The 16,981-nt window shown below is 39.7% G+C and overlaps 1 protein-coding gene across 1 annotated transcript in view; it reads right to left on the reverse strand.

Annotated features, from left to right (window-relative positions):
* Positions 1–6,419: 6,419 nt before the first annotated feature.
* Positions 6,420–16,981, reverse strand: part of tox (thymocyte selection-associated high mobility group box) — a 73,850-nt gene continuing 63,288 nt past the window's right edge. The window contains exons 6-10 of the mRNA XM_080907700.1: positions 15,697–15,921; positions 13,872–13,952; positions 13,281–13,769; positions 9,044–9,204; positions 6,420–7,735 (exon numbers count right to left, since the gene is read on the reverse strand). Coding sequence (XP_080763826.1) covers positions 7,699–7,735; positions 9,044–9,204; positions 13,281–13,769; positions 13,872–13,952; positions 15,697–15,921 — 993 coding nt within the window. The 3' untranslated portion in view covers positions 6,420–7,698. The remainder of the gene's footprint in view (positions 7,736–9,043; positions 9,205–13,280; positions 13,770–13,871; positions 13,953–15,696; positions 15,922–16,981) is intronic.

Below are 16,981 nucleotides of genomic sequence, written 5' to 3' on the forward strand. Positions count from 1 at the left end.
AACTATATAATGTATAAGTAACATGAAGCTATGCACCAATAGATTTTTTTTTCTTCAAAAAATCATCTCTTTTCTTACATTGGTCTGTTTCCCATTACATCCCATGTAACTCTTTTACTTTCCAAAAGTAGAGTAACACACTGCAGCCCCCCCCCCCCCCCCCCCCCCCCCCCCCCTACCATTCAACATATTTCTAGTTGTATGCACACTATTTTATTCACTCCATTACTTCACAGCTAAATCTGGTGCTTTTCCAACAAAATCAGCTTAGATGACGTGACGATGATGGATTTAGGGATAGTGTAATAACACCGGGAAATGTATGACATATAAGAAGTGGTTGCAGTCCTTGCCTGTGGTTGTTAGGGGGCAGTGTGTACCTGCACACACAAACGGAGGCACCCTTTCAGCAGCTGCACTTTTGATTTATGACTCACTTTGGAGACATAATTATAACAGAGGGGAAAATACCTAATTTGCTAGAGTTAGGGGCCTGAGTGTTGAATTTGAACTCATTTTACCAAAAAGACAAAGGCTGACAGGAGAGAATGAAACCATTTAACATTTGATATGATCTTCTAAAATATCAAAATGTCAAATGTACACAGGTTTATATTCTGTGGAGGGGGAGGTTTCCCTCAGTATAAAGGTTTAACACTTATGATAGACCAAAGATGGTTTTGTGGGCAAAAATTATTCTTTTTCAAGGTACCAAAACAGATCTGGACTGGACTCCAGATACCCCCCAAACAGGTAACCTGTTTGGTTTTCTCTTCACCACTTTCTCTCTTTAGAAACCATGATGGCTTCGCCATAGAGTACAGAATAAGTCCAGAACAAATCAAAAACCCAGAACACTACCACAGTAAAACACTATACAAATACAGGCCATTTACCATTTACAGTAAGTGCAATGATCTAGCAACAACTGAGGACCTAGTAGCAGGAGAGTAATCAAATTGCACTCAGGTAGATCATTACTTAACTGTTTCCAGGTGCATCAACAAGGAAGGTAGGAGAGCCAGCAAGACCTTGCCGCTGAAACAAACAAGCAGAGTTACAACAAACACACATGCACACCACAGAAGAGAGAAGCGTTCGAGCATAAGGTGGAGAAACGGTAGAAAACGATGGTAAACACAGGAGGACAAGGAGACCATGACGTACCCCCTACCCCACCCCTCAACAATAAGAGGCTCCAGATGACCTAACCTGGCTTGTTGGAATGCCTACGTTGAAAATCTCTAACCAAGGAGGCATCCTTGACTGTGGAACCAAAGTCCTCTCCTCTGGCAGATATCCTTTCCAATCAACTATCCGGTCTTTAAGTGATGACATGACAAATCCTGCTTCCGGGCCCAAACTACCCTGTGTTTAATAAGGCCTTTGTGTTTTTAATATGTTTTAATGCTTTGTATCTTGTTCTATTTAATCTCAACAGTGATCACAGTCAGTGATCACTGTCGGCCTCTCTCGGTTTTTATTACCTCTATTCATTTTAAAGCTCAGTTTTTAAAACCTTATGATGTAACTACAGCCCATGCAGCAGTATATTAATGACTAACCTCGTATTGTGGATGGATTATCTCAGTTGTTCTCGTGACTCAAGTTCAGTCCGTTTACAGCATCCTGTCATGCGATTGCATTTGTTTGTAACCATCGGGAACCCTCGCGTTAACTTTTATCGGGTGGGAAAAAGTTAGCGTTCATCCTCCAGCTTCACTGTTTTAATTATGCTAACATAGCTGTGTCACTAGCGATCATGTACTAGCTAGCCTAACTTCAGTAACTCTACAAATGTCACTGCTGTTTACTTTACTGTCTTCATTTATGTTGAAAGTGATAGCAGAGCTACAGTATACGTCTTAATTTGTTTCGAAAATCCCTCAGTCAGAACATGGTATATTATATTTAGATGGAAACTAGCGAGCTAACTATATTTTGTTGTTCAGTTGCTGTGAGAGGGCAACTCTTGGCCCAATCAAAACTGAAGTTGGGGAAACCGTCCTTTGAGAGTGTTAAATGCTTTTGATGGGCTGCAGCATTCCATGACTCGTGAGAGGTAGGGCAAGTCTACCGAAATCTCTGAACTTCCAGTAAGTTAGGAAACCCTATGAAGTGTTGCAACTGTTTGACTTGTGGGGTCTGGCCACTCCATCACTGCTTGAACCTTGGCTGAGTACACCTTGACCTTCAACATGAAACTTCAATTTTTTACCCTTAACATAGTGTCTGCTCTCAAGTAATCTTTGGAGTACCTGATAAACATGGCGTTAATGGTCCAAAATAGTGTGAGACAAGATGGGAATATTATCCAGACAGATTAGTATGGAGCGGTTGAGGAACTCTCAAGGCACATCATTCACCAACACCTGGATAACAGCTGGAGCATTGGTAAATCCGATGGTCCTTGAAGTGACCCAAATGAGTTAAATGTTGTCTTCCAGTATTTTCCTTCCTTGACGTGGACCAGGTGGTAGGAAGTCTAACCTTGGAAAGACAGTGGCTCCTTGCAATATTTTAAAACAGTTGGAAAAGATAAAAGAGATTTTTCTTTTAACAGTGATCTGGTTCAGACCTTGGAAATTAATGCCGAAGAAGAGTCTTGTCAAGTTGATACAGAGTTTTGTCTTGAAGGCCGGATGATACATACCAGCAGCAAGGGAGTAATGGATATATTTTCCCATTACATCATGTCCTGGTGTGATGAGGCTGTGGCGATAATTCGTGGGGAGCAGTTTACCAAATCTTTAAGGAAAACTTTCTCCAAATCATGATATTCTGCAGGATTGATTGAAAGATATGTAGAATCTGTGCTGGAGGATGCAGCACACTCAAACCTGGAGGGGAAGCAGACTGTAGACAAAATTCATGGCAATGAAGGCTCTACCCAATAATCTTATTTGAATCCCAGTTAATTTTGGGGGGTCACAACCTTTCAGCCAAGTGTGACTCAGAACAAGCAGCCTACCAGGAGCATTAAAAATCTATAAACTGATATACCTTTGGCAAATACTTTTGGCAATATAATTATTGCCAAAAGTATTTGCTCATCTGCCTTCACATGAGCATATGAACTTCAGTGACATCCCATTTTAATCCATAGGGTTTGATATGATGTTGGCCAACCTTTTGCAGCTTCAACACTTCTGGGAAGGCTTTTCACAAGGTTTAGGAAGTAATTTTTATGGGTTTATGGGAATTTTTGACCATTCTTCCAGAAGCACATTTGTGAGGTCAGACACTGATGTTGGACAAGAAGAACTGAGGTGGATTGAGGTCAGGACTGAGGCCAGTGAGGTGCTTCTACACCGAACTCACTCATCCATGTGTTTATGGACTTTGCTTCATGCACTCGTTCAGAGTCATGTTGGCACAGGAAGGGGCCATCCCTAAAGTGTTCCCACAAATTTCACAGCATGAAATTATCCAAAATAATATGGTATGCTGAAACATTAAGAGTCCCTTCATTGGAAATATGAAACTCCTACAACAACTCCTGAAAAACAGTCCCACACACCTCACCCCTCCAACAAACTTTACAGTTGGCACAATGCAGTCAGAGTAGTGCTGTTCCCCTGGCAAAAACCAAACCATCGGATTGCCAGATGAAGAAGTGTGATTTTTCACACCAGAGAACACATCTGCACTGCTCTAGACCACTGGCAGCGTGCTTTACACCACTTTATCTATGCTTTGCATTGCGCATGGTGATATAAGGCTGCTGCTTGGTGATGCAGCTGCTCTGCCATGGAAACTCATTCCATAAAGCTCTCTATGCACGGTTCTTGAGCTAACCTGAAGGCCACATGAAGTTTGGAGGACCTACCACTTTGTTGGTAGGCCACAAACAGTTGACTGTGGAATATATGGTAGTGAGGAAGTTTCAGGGCTGGTCTTGTTTTGTTGTTGGCATCCTGTCACGATACCACAGTGGAATTCACTGAGCTCCTGAGAGCGACTCATTCTTTCACAAAAGTTTGTAGAGACAATTTGCATGCTAGGTGCTTGATTTTTATACACCTGTGGTCATGAAATGATTGGAACACCTGAAATCAATGATTTAGTTGAGTGAGTGATGTTTGGCAATACCCATCTGAGTACAATGGATCCATCTAGACACAAGACAGCTTTAGGTGACAATGTATCGATATTTGTCCACTGGGGAAGACTTCAGGTGACAGAAGAGATATTTTTGTTGAGACAACCTACAACAAAGCCTGGTGACGGTGCTGCAGACATACAGACGGTGCTGTGCTTTTTTGGAAACCGAATTTCCCAGAGGAACCCACCCGAGGGATTAATAAAGTTTTATCTTATCTTATCTTATCTCTTATATGGACAGGCACTTGGGGGAGGTAGGCAGAGCAGGGAAACTGGATGCAAGCGATAATAGTAAAAAAAAAGACAATGAGACAGGCGAAGAAATAAAACTAAACTTAAGACATTAAAGACAAGACTATATCAAAATAAAACAGGAAGTGACTAAACTTAACTAAAAAGGGAAATGCAGACACATATATGCAAACTCTAGAAGTGTGACTAAATTATAACAGGACCTAAGGACTCCAAATATTCAGTAACATGGATATAATAAAATTATGAACACTAAAAAAAGAATACAGCCTAAAAGGCTCAAAACCACAGTCAGATCCAGGTCATGACAAAAAGTCCACAGCAAAAACAGCTCTAATCAGGAACCAAGGAACCTGAACATCAGTCCAACAATTTAGCAACAACGAGGGATTTTTTTCAGCCTTAAGTAGCAGGTAATTATTGATTAGATTGCACATAGTGGGTACCTACCAAACTGTTTGCAGATGCGCCAACAAGGAAGGAAGGCGAGCTAGCAAGACCTCACCTCTGAAACACACAGAGTAACACCAAACTCCTCCGCACCCACACCAACAGAGGAGAAAGAAAGAAAGCAGAAGGTGGAGAAATAGGTAGAAAAGGTATGCCAATGCAGAAGGACAAGAAAACCATAATATTCTTATTACATATGAGCAATCCAAAAACAGTAAGATAAGACTATTGTGCAGTAACTTCACCCTGTGCTGCCACCTTGTACACCTTGGTACAAATGTAACTGTGTCTGCAAGCATCTACATGAAATGCAAATGTTGAATGCAAGAGAAGTAATATCTAGTGGGCTCCGTTGTGGCTCTGACTCTTCCCACACCCATGGTAGATGTTCCCACGCACATGTATAGAAATAGTTTAACAAAAATAGCACGAAATAAATAAAATATGAAGCATATGGTAAGTTCAGTAAGAAAGATCTGCAATCACTCATCTTCCTGCTTTTCTGTTCTTTACATGACTACTGCTTTACCACACTGTTCATCTCAATGCTGATATCATAACTCTAGTCCAATCATTTTCTCACCTGCCTTTTTTTAAGCCAATCAGCCTCCACTTTGCATGGTTTAAATCTTTCCTCTACATCTATTTTAGCTTGTTATCATTAAAGAGTAGATAGAAAAAAATGGATGTAGAAACCAGGACATCATGAAGTGCCAAAAACTGCAGTTCCTCATCTGGCCACATGAGGCTGGCACCATGTGTGAGTCATACTCCCATAACTTTATAGCATTAAAAAGCCCGTTTACAACCTGGTACAAAATGTGCTTTAGTGTTTAAATGTAGATTTTCTTGTGGCTTAATGTTAAAGCCCACACCTCAATTAAAGCCAAATAACTGGATTCCATACAGAACATTTAAAAACAAAATAAGCTTTTATACTTCACTTTTGATGAGCACTAATTGCACTTATCCATGTTTATGCTAATTATGAATTTGCTCTCATACAGTTTGCTAAACACGCTTGCACTTAGCCCTTCATTCTGTTGCACCACTGTGAACAATTCTTGGCTCCAAACACCACCAACAACATGCTGGACTTGAAAACTAATTGGTGACATCATAGTGGATATCTTTCACATATAGACTCTGTATGGGGTGGCTTTTGGAATCAGCCTCAAGAGTCCATTAGTTTTTGGCTAATCAGTGCTGGTTTTATTTTTAACCCTATAATATTAATGGCATCCAAAAATCTGAAATTCAATACTAAACACAATGTGACAAGCCAATACATTAGACCATTTAAAAAATATTAACATTTTCACTGACGTCTCCATCTAAGAAACTAAAGCTGTGTGGCTACAAAAGAAAAGAAACACTAAAGTAGGATTTTCTGTTTGACCTAACAAAGGTTAAAAATACTTATTTTGCGAGACTTCAAAGGTATTTGTTTTGCACTTGCAAACTACTTTAAATAAATGAAGGGGCAGGATACAGACAAAGGTGTATTGTGTCAAAGGAGTTGTAAAGGGCTGTGCTATTATGTGCAGTTAATTAAAACAGCTGTCACAAAGCACTCAGAAATAACATGAAAGAGGCAGGTTTGGAGTAATGAGTGCATGTCAATGCAGCGTTGACTTTATTCTCAAACACATTATTAGAATCTAAAAATAAGGAAATGCATGCTGTTGCCCAGCGTGCTTTCATCTGCCAAAAAAACCAAACAAAAAACACATTAATACAAAGAGATACAGAACGAGAGCGATATGTCTCGTTATCATTAACACTAGAACAAAAGCTGATTTAAAAAAAACAAAACAAAAACAAATTTAAACACAGCCAACCCAGCAACAGTTAAAGTTTCTTAAATAGCCTCTGTGAACAGAGAGATAGAGATGACAAAGGAGACCATGCAACCCACTTGTGCGTTCTCATTAACACTTCACACACTCACACAGTTTGGATCCAAATCAATATTATCAACAGACATATGCCAGGAGGAGGAGCTGTCATCATACAAAGGGATGTTTTTTTTCAGCAGACAATTGTTTGACATTTTATTATTTCATGGACTAAAATACAGTGGATTTCATCAGGAGAACAACAAACGTTCTTTAATCGTACACAATTATTCACAGTCGGTGCCTGGTTAAACAAACAGCTTCAGGTGCTCTTCCAGATCTTTTTCCAATTTGTCTTGAGCCGAACGAAGCGGTGGGATTTCAGTCATTATCGCAGTGTTCCACACTCACAGTAACCATATGTTCTCTGTCTCTGCAGACACCGAGTGGGACTTCAGACCAGACGGCATCAAACTGAGGGCTAACGTTCATGTGATTAAAGAACCAGTTATCAAACACAATTTGTGTCGTATTTGGTTAATAACATTTTGTTTTTTTTGCCGTTCCTCTGACTTTGGCTATAGAAGGAGACCGCAAGTATGAGTTAAAGAAAAAAGAAACGAGTAATTGTCCTTATATGGACAACTGAAAAGATTATGTTACAGCAATTTACAGCAACTAATTGTAAACACCATCCTTGCAAAAGAGGAACTGGGGCAGATGGGAAATCAGACAAAGGTTGGAGTATATACACCAATATACCTCTCCATGCTGGTGTACACATTTTCAGTTCAATGGTGGTACAATGCAGTAAACAGACAGTAGAAAGCGCCAAATGCAGATGTTTTGTCAGCATTCTCGAGAAATGTTCCATTCTTCTGTTGCTGGAACTATTATTTTAAGAGATAAACTAATTTATTACGGATTTAGACGATCCACTGTGAGTCTGATTTTTGGCTCTCGCTGTGTTTAAGGATGGAGAGAACAAGCTGGAGGTTCTGTGGTGTGGCAGTAGAAGGGCTTGGCAGAAGGTTGATGCCATTTGGTCCTGAGATTAGCTCAGATACAGAGGTTTGTCTCTCTGGAGAGCCCTGGAAGCAGAGAGGAGAATCAATAAGGACATGTTTGACACGCTTCATTGTTTCAATGATGACCACGAGTTTTTCCCCTTTTGTTTCCTAACGAGCCTCAAGAAAAATCAAGTCTGTTATAAGATTATATGAACTGGTTTTGGTCATTTCTACTCTAGATTAATTTACGTTAATCCAAATCTTTTGTATGCCGAGGTGATATGCATTTAAAGTGATTAATGTAGACTGCAGAGTACACATTGGTTAATATTACAGGTAATACAGTTGTATTTCATTTTAATAGGTGTAATCCCACGCATCTGCTTTTAGGCATTTTTCTACATTCATATGGAAACTGAGAACTACTGCTAAAAGGTTTTTATATTTAGCTAAGATAGAAAAGCTTCTGCTTCACTGGATGGCTATCAAGAGCAGTGGGTAAATGTTCCTCACATTATTATATATGAAAGACTAATAGAAACACCACATTCCCATCATGTTTTCAACACCAACTTTCCTTTGTCTTTCATTGACATCGTCTCACTGTATTCTCTTATCCTTTAACAGTTTAGCAGCACCATCTGGACAGGTAACATTTTCTTTCTGTTATTTTGTTTAAATATATGCTGCACCTAGAAACCCATCTAATAATAGTGCAGTTGAATCAGTGAGCAATGACAGACAGGCTGGTTGTTCCATGGTGGAAGTATTTGCATTATTTTGTGTCAGCCAATGATAAGTGTCTATCAGCTGCTAAGGAGCTCTGCTTTGCATTTGGAAGAGTTACCTTAATGCTAACTACAGCTCCACAACACTAGTGGTTAGGCTCACTGGGCAGGACAGCCCTGAAATCACAGTTAGCTAACTTTTACTTTGGCTAAAGCTGTTAATTCAATAGAAATTACCAAGCTTTTTGCTGGTTATGTGGTGGTAGAGATGCTAAATGCAAAAGTGAAAGTTAAACGCAAACTTTGACTAACAATCTCTCTTCTTACAGTATGGAATATAATGTTACATGCCAACTTTTTAAATGGTACTAATACTGCTATGTTACAAATTACTTTTAAAAGTTTTGTTATCCAGGATTATAATAACATGTCACAGACTTCCACACAGGAAAGGTGTAGTCAGAAAGGGGTTGTTGCTGCTCTTGAAATGTATCTTTGATGTTACTTTTTTCCCCCTCCATGAACCATGTTTTCTTGATCGGATGTGGCCACTGCCATCTGTAACCACACATCATCTAACATCACTGCAGACAACAACACGTCTGTCGAGTATTGGGTTTCTTTTTAAACACCTGCAATCCAGTGCAGTGTTAGTACACACCCGTTGCCATGGTAATCAGTGCTCCAGTCCAGAGAGGGGTGATGATTCGGTGTATGCCGACCCATCTGGTGGTAATCCACCGATGATGACATCACTGCTCCACTGTTCATGATACCTCCACCTATTGGCTGGTAGTCAGATTGGAGGGAGGGAAGGTAGCCCTAAACAAACAAACAAACAAACAAACAAACAAACAAACAAACAAACAAACAAACAAACAAACAAACAAACAAACAAACAAACAAACACCCCCAAACAATTAAATTCAAATTCTATTTATAATGTGCCAAATCACAACAACAACAACTGCCTCAAGGTGTAAACAAACAAAACGATTATAACTTATTTAAAATAAATAAATAAATTCAAGAGGGAGCACCATTAACAATAAGTTAGTGATTTCAAATATGCATTTGACAAAAAAGGAGACCTTGAAAATATTCATTCTTTAACTAAATCACAATTACAAGCCCACTTTGTTCTGAGTGGCCACTTTCAAAGCTTGCAACAGGACAGGATTTGTGAGCGCCGCAGTGGAGAGTTCTAAAACAGTAACATATTGTGGCCCCAGATATAAATGTATGTGTCAGATCACATTAGCTGGTGAAATAATTTAGCAAGCTAGCCAACTAGTATTTCCACTTAGATGAAAGCAATAATGTTAGCAAGAAGGTTAGTATGTACGGAGCCCCTCTGGTGACATGGTCCAAAAAAATAAATAAATTGTGGCCACAAAATACTACTTCGTGGGCACGAAATAGTATAACGTGCCCACAAAATACTTATTTGTGGCCACGAAATATTATTTCAAGGGCACGAAATAGGTATAACGTGCGCACGAAATGCTAATTTGTGGGCACGAATTGGGTATAACGTGGCAACGAATTACGCATTTGTGGCCACGAAATAGATGTGTGCACATCATATTGATACAATTCCTGGACAGCTGCGTAGAGACATAAGCATGAGAGTAGGCTAAACCTATAAACCATGGACAGAGACGGTATGATTGATTTTTATTTTAGGCTGGGAATGAGCTACAAATGCATTTTGAAAAGCCTGGCAATGCAAGGAACCATTATTACGGAGAGACATTTAAACAGGATATTGAGAGCCCAGTTGCTTTACAGACGTAAGTACGACCTGGACGCCGGGATCGATTTTATTGTCAACCAACTGCAAGGGGCTGGGAAAGATCACAGTTATCGGTCAAGTGTTTCGTGGCTACAAATTAGCATTTCGTGTGCATGTTATACATATTTCGTGCCCACAAAATAACATTTTGTGGCCACAAATAAGTATTTCGTGGGCACGTTATACTCATTACGTATATTTTGTGGCCACAATTTATTTATTTTTTGGACCATGTCATCAGAGGGGCTCCGTAAGTATGCAATGTTAAATGAAATTTTATTTTAAGAGATAGTTTGTAGTTTGTCCATTGTAACAACCCTTATTATGACATAGCACCGCTAGGGAGTGTCGTCCTATTATTGTAGTAGTTTGAGAGTCTCCTAGTGTGAGTGCAGAGGCCGTCATTACAGCCAAGCATCTGTTTAGAGAGACCGTACCACTGTAATGGGCTGGCGCCGGCGACTACCTACCCCCGGCACATGCATGTACGAATAGAGTAGAGCCGTGGACACCTAGCTTGTATGGTCTTGTTCTGCTAATATAACCAACTAAAGGTCTTTTGTTCTATTTAAGTGACTCGCCTCCGAGTTGTCCGGCTAACCTCCACACCACATGCCCGCTGGACCTTCCTCGCCAGACCGCCGTTAGCATGTTAGCAAACATGGTAGCGTTAACACAAGCCAAAAGTTTATGTTAAACCCAAACTTAAACTTCTTAAACCCAAGCCCCACGTTTCAAATTCCCTGCTGATGACCGATAGTTAAATACAATACTGGTGCTATCTATACTGGTTGATGAGATGGTTTGATTTCATAGATAAAATTAGTTTTTATCTGGCAAAAAGTTAGCTTACCTGCTAGTGCTAACAAACCGCTTGAGACCCAGTGCGACAACCATACAGTACATTTTTACACTTATGTAGCGATGCCATGCATTTATGATTCCTAGCATGCACAGCAACAACAATCCGATGACAATTAAATAAATAAATAAATAAATATTATTTTAACAACCTGTAACACAAAACAGTTCCTGCTAAAGGTGGAAAAAGATTAACTTATTTCACCTATTTCCCCACTTAGGTCACAAATGCACTGTGACTTGCTTGCCTGCTAATATTGCTGCTAGTAAAATAATAATGAAGTGTTTTTGTCCTTATGTGGAGTTTGTGTCATAGAACGAGTCTATGTCACAGCTGCTCATTGTTGATGGTGAGACAGGAAAAGTAGCATTGAAGAAAAATACTGGGGTCTCTCTTTTGTTACACTAGATGCATTCAGACAATAGCAATAAAAGTGTTTAACAAGAAAAAAATGAAAGGTTTAAAGGAGAAGTTGTCCTGAATAGTCTGAGAGGGTTCACTGTGCCAAACATAACTTTAGTGAAAATTTAGTCACAGTACTTGAAAAAAGCAGGTAAAAAGTAAAATCTTTTTTTCTTGCATTAAAGTGTCATTAAGGAAAGTTTTAATGATATACTGTTTATTTCCCCCTTCAACTTGAATTAGTCCATGGACAGCTGATGGGTTCTGAAAGCCATCTATTAGCACATCTTTGGCAGAATGGTTTCAGATGAACAGAGATAGGAATGAAGTTCTGAATGAAACTCGCATGAAAAGGAGAGGGATGGGTCGCAGGTTCATGAGCAGTAATTACAGAATTTTGAGAGCTTTTCTGATTCTATCTCCCAGGAGGAGGGAGGGAAAAAGTGAAAATGTAAAGTTAGGAGGAAGAGGAAAAAAAACATCAGCAAGCATGTCTCTAACCATAGGATACTCGAGGGAGGAGAGAGATGGAAAAATGAGTGTGTAAAATGACAAAAGTGTGTATGTGGGGGAGGGGGGACTGAAAGGGAAGTTAATCTGAGTGTTGTGAGTGAAAGAGGAGAAAGAGGAGGACAGCAGGTGGTTTGGTTCCCCCTGCTCTCCTCTCCCCCTCCTCCTCTACCTCACCTATTCATCTATTGTTGAGCAAATTCTTCTCCTTCACTCCTTCACAAAGACCCCATCTGCCTCTTTTGTCTCTCTCTCTCTCCTCTCTCCCTTCCCCCATCAGTTCTCACTCTTGACTCAGTAAAAAAAAATAAAACTTTTAGCGCTCTGTAGCTGTGTCCTCTCATTTTTGCCTTCTCTTTTACTTTTCTGTGTTTTCGGGTCTCTCTTTTTCTAAAAATATGCAAAATGGAGGAGAGAAAGGGATTATGGGAGTTGGGGATTAAAAAGTGTACCATAAAAAGGAAGGGGGATCAAATGGGAAGTGAGGCTCAGTGGTAATCTTTGGATTTTAACTATTCTGGAGGAAACCGTCTTCCATGAATTCATATCATAGCTGTTCATCTTTTCTTTTTCCCCTCTGTTCGCAGAAATACTAAATGAGCAGCTAACACTGACAGTAAAGGCAGAGAGGCTGACTGACAGACTGATTGACTCTGTTACAGTCGAGGTAAGTCCTTTTTCAGCTGTGTAACATTGTCGGTTTAACTAATCTTAAAGTGACAACATTCTGCCATTTAGACATTTAATCACTAACATTCAGGCAAATCCACATCAGTGATGGAGAAAGCCATGGTACCTGTGCCAAAAGACTTCAAACACCTGCCAGCAACACCATTAGTGATGGGTAACCACATGTTCTTACATGTAGTTAAACAGCAGTATCTGTGTGTTGTAGCTGTCCTCACCCCTCACACCATCTCAAAGTATTACTAGCAAAAATGACTTTTGCCAATTATGCAGCAAATGTGGTTGGTGCATTGCACTTTTTTCCTACTTCCACATCAAACCGATATCAAACGCACAAACACAACGGTTGCTCAGCGGGTTCTTGGAGTTGTCCACACTTATTTAAGATTTATGCTAAAACAGATACATATAATTAAGACATGGAATCATTCTAAGTGAACAAAATCTTGTAGTAAACTGAATCAAATGCTGCGTCACCATTACGGTCCAACACACACATAAATGACCTTATGACCCACATCTGATGGAAACAGGGCAGCGACTTGTCCCTGCAGATTGATTGTAGGAGAAATTAGGAAACACACATACATACACACGCATGTATCATTATCATCATAGTAAGATTTATCAAGTGCAACTGACCTGTGTCATAGCAGGGGAGTGTGCCATTCCCATTGAGTGGCCACTGAGCTGCTGGTGCTGATGGTGTGGATTGTGCAGCCCTCCCAGGTGTGCCTGGCTGTGGAGCGGAGGGCTGATCTGGAGAGGAGGGGTGGATGCGGCCGCTACAGTGCCAAGAGACATGGCTCCCTGATGGGGGACGCTGGCTCGTGGCACCGTCCCTCTGGAGGACAAAGCCTGGAGCTGGGGATGTATCTGAGGGTGGGGAGGGGGAAGATGGGGGCTGAGGCCAGGGCTCGAAGTGTGGGAAGGGTGTGAGGGGTGAGGGTAGGGCATGTACATGCCTTGATGGTGATGAGGAGGGAGAGGGTGGCTGAGTGGGCTGGAGGAAGGGTGCTGCCCTGGGTGACCAGGGTACACTGAATGTTTGGGTGTAATCATGGAGGTAGAAGAGGGGGAAGATGAGGAGGAAGAGTGGGTTTGCTTCATTTCAGATGGGTCATTGTAACTCTGTAGAAGAAGAAAAAGGAAAACTGAAAATCAGGAATTTTCTGACCCTTCACTCTTATAATCCGTAACTTAACTTGGCGTGTATCAGTGTGTGTAGCGCACCTGTGAAACCAGACTGGCTCTGTAGGCAGCCAGCTGTTTGAGATACTCCTTCTTAGCTGTCTCAGTCTTCTTCTTGTACACCTGAAACGCAAACATTTAACTCTGAAAGTGTGAACCTTCATCACAGAATTTGATAAACAAAAGGCACAACTACAAAAATTAGGTTGGATTTAATCAGAATAATAATAATATCACTCTAGTGCTGAGCTAATGCCTTTTTCTAATAACACAAATTTATCAATTCCCAAAGCATGTGCCAATACTCTCTGAAGCCCAGCAGCGATCAGTCCAGCTGACATGCCACTTGTATAACTGTTAGGTTCACATTAATGACTGTGAATCTCATTGGTATTGTTAGAGCTCACATTCCCCTAATAAACGGTTGATTCCTGTCACAAACATGATGCTGACACTTATCGCCTTTTTCACGCACTCTGCATTTGCTTCCTTCATGATGTCACAGAATAAAATGAGCATGTTATGCCTCAAGGCCAAGAGTGCAGTAATGCTAGTGCTTCTCTGAAGCTATATCTGCACTCCACACTGTATATAAATGCCACTTGTTTTGCACATGTTCAACTACCAACCTCTGTATATTTTATATATTTTATTTTATTGTTTACTCTATTTAATTTGTAAAATATGTATATACACACACACACACGTAGAAAAACATATTTAGTATACACATCCAGTAATGCACACACTCTTATATTGTACATATATTTATTACTCTCAGATTTAGCCTTTCTTATATTTTGCTTGTTTTATGTTATTGTATTTTTTTTTTTGCACACCTCTGTTGCTTGTGAAGCTCGCACGCAAGAATTTCACTCGCATATACTGTACCAGTGTACCTGCGCACGTGATGTGACAATAAAAGTGATTTGATTTGATTTATTTAGACAGTGGTGATATAAACAAATCACTAATGTCAACATTCTCTCACAAATATAAAAATAGTGTTTGCCATCATCCCAACCTCAATTTTGCATCCTAATTTTGGATTTTACTGTAAACTGATACCAAATACAAAAGACAGATGAGAGGAATGAGAATCAGTTCTGTATATTATGCAAGTACCAGAAAAAACGACTTACTGTTAAATTTGAGTACACCTGTTTTAGCTTCATTTCACTGTTGGTACTCAGCTTTTAAAATGCTACTGCTGATTTTTAAGGATCTTCGTGGCATCCGTCCTCTATATGACCTGCTAGTCAGACATGAGCTTCGACAGAGCCTGAGATCTTTGAACAGAGGACATCTGTTAAAACTGCAGCTGGCAGACATTTGCTGTCAGAGCCCTAAGCTGTGGGATGAACTGCCTGAGTATTCAGGTTAAGTCGGTCACTCACAGACCAACGAAGACTAACTTATCGGTAAGCCTTTTCTGATTTGATTTTGATCTGTTTTAATATGTTTTCTCTCTCTGCTTAATCATTTTTAGTGTGTGTTATGCTCATGTTCTTAGCAGTATTTGATTTTCTGATGTTCTTGCTTTGGGCCGTGTTAATCATTTTGTTTCAAAATGAGCTCTATAAAAGTGAAGAGCCTGCCTTCACAGTATCAGTTTTAACTAGAACTTTGCAGAATTACTATCAGTTTGGTTGCAATTTTGTGCAGCAAACCACCAAATATAAGCAGTGACACTCATCGGAATCAATATGAGTCATGGGGGTGGGGTGGTGCTAATGACATTTTTGGAAATGTTTCACATATGAAGGGAGACGTCACAAAAAACTGAACTACTGAGATACAGTGAAATTTGTCTTTTCCTATTTATTATCCCTTATTCCTACTTTAGTACAGCCTTCCCTCCCCTTACCTGTTTCTCTTCTTCTGCCAGACCATCCCACATGGAGGCCACAATTTTTGACACCTCCCCAAAGGTGGCATTGGGGTTCTGTGCCTTGATATTAGCCTGGGTGTCCCTGAAGAACAACGCGTAGGCAGACACTGGCTTCACTGGTTCATTGGGGTCCTTTCGTTTCTTTTTCTTTGGCGTTTTCGGTTTCTTGGAGATGTCCGCTGCTGCTGGCCTCTTCTCTCCCTGCCGAAACAGAATAAAGGTTAACACTGTATATAGAGAAAATGTGAATGGATGAATATATAGATCCTAGGTCACCAATAGGTGGACTGCGACTATTACTAGATTTTGACAGACTGTTTTTATTTTTCAGCTTTTCTCTTGTTTACGGTAAGGTTATTTTAACCTCCTTTGTCTTTACAGTTGTCAGTGTAATTAATTATTAAGGAAAAACATAGAACAATCTCAGCCAATCAAAAAAGCGCATGTGAAAACAGTAATTCAGAGAAACAGACAGAGGGAAAAGGAGTGTTAACACCGAGATTGTTTGCATGTGAAGTGTAGTTAAGGAAAAAGAAGAAAAAAGGAAACTTAAATGAAACCTTTTCATTTCTCAAAATTAAACATTTTATTTGAAGACACCTTTTTTTTAAAAACAAAACAAAACAAAAAACTCCAAATCCTGTTTTACTTGAAATGAGAAAAGAACATTTTATTATTATTTTATTGTTAGAGTACCTGCCAGTCCATTGTAAAAGTTAATTGCAAACGTTAAAATACTGTTAAATTGTACTTTCTTTTACAACTGTCAGTCTACTTGAAAACATATTTTACATATATATAATTATGTGGAACTTTATGATTTTCTGGACCAATGTTTGAGGAAATTTTCTCTAACTGGACCTCCTTAAATTTTACTTGGATACCCCCGATATAGACTGACAAAGAGAAATTTGTATATAACACGTAAAGCATAAAATGTTAGAATGTAAATTAAATATATCCTTAAAAACTGTAGAGTGAGTGATTTTCTTTCTGTTGTCAGCAAGTTTGCATTTGAACAATTCACACCAAAACTGTTTTTAAAACATGTCCTCAGCTAATCTTTGATGTTAAGCAATAAGTAAACCGCAGAGATGGTCTTAGGGAAAGTCCCCACCAGCAGAAGAGCCTCTCAGTAGAGTGGTTACAGTCATTGCTGCGCTAAACGGGTGAAGTCGCCATAATACCTCAGCAAAAGCAGCACATCTGCTCAAACGTTATTGTCTATATGGTTCTAAGTTATTCTTCTGAGAAACTTTCA

This window comes from Rhamphochromis sp. 'chilingali' (assembly GCF_963969265.1).
Source record: "Rhamphochromis sp. 'chilingali' genome assembly, chromosome: 16".
Taxonomy (NCBI): Eukaryota; Metazoa; Chordata; class Actinopteri; order Cichliformes; family Cichlidae; genus Rhamphochromis; species Rhamphochromis sp. 'chilingali'.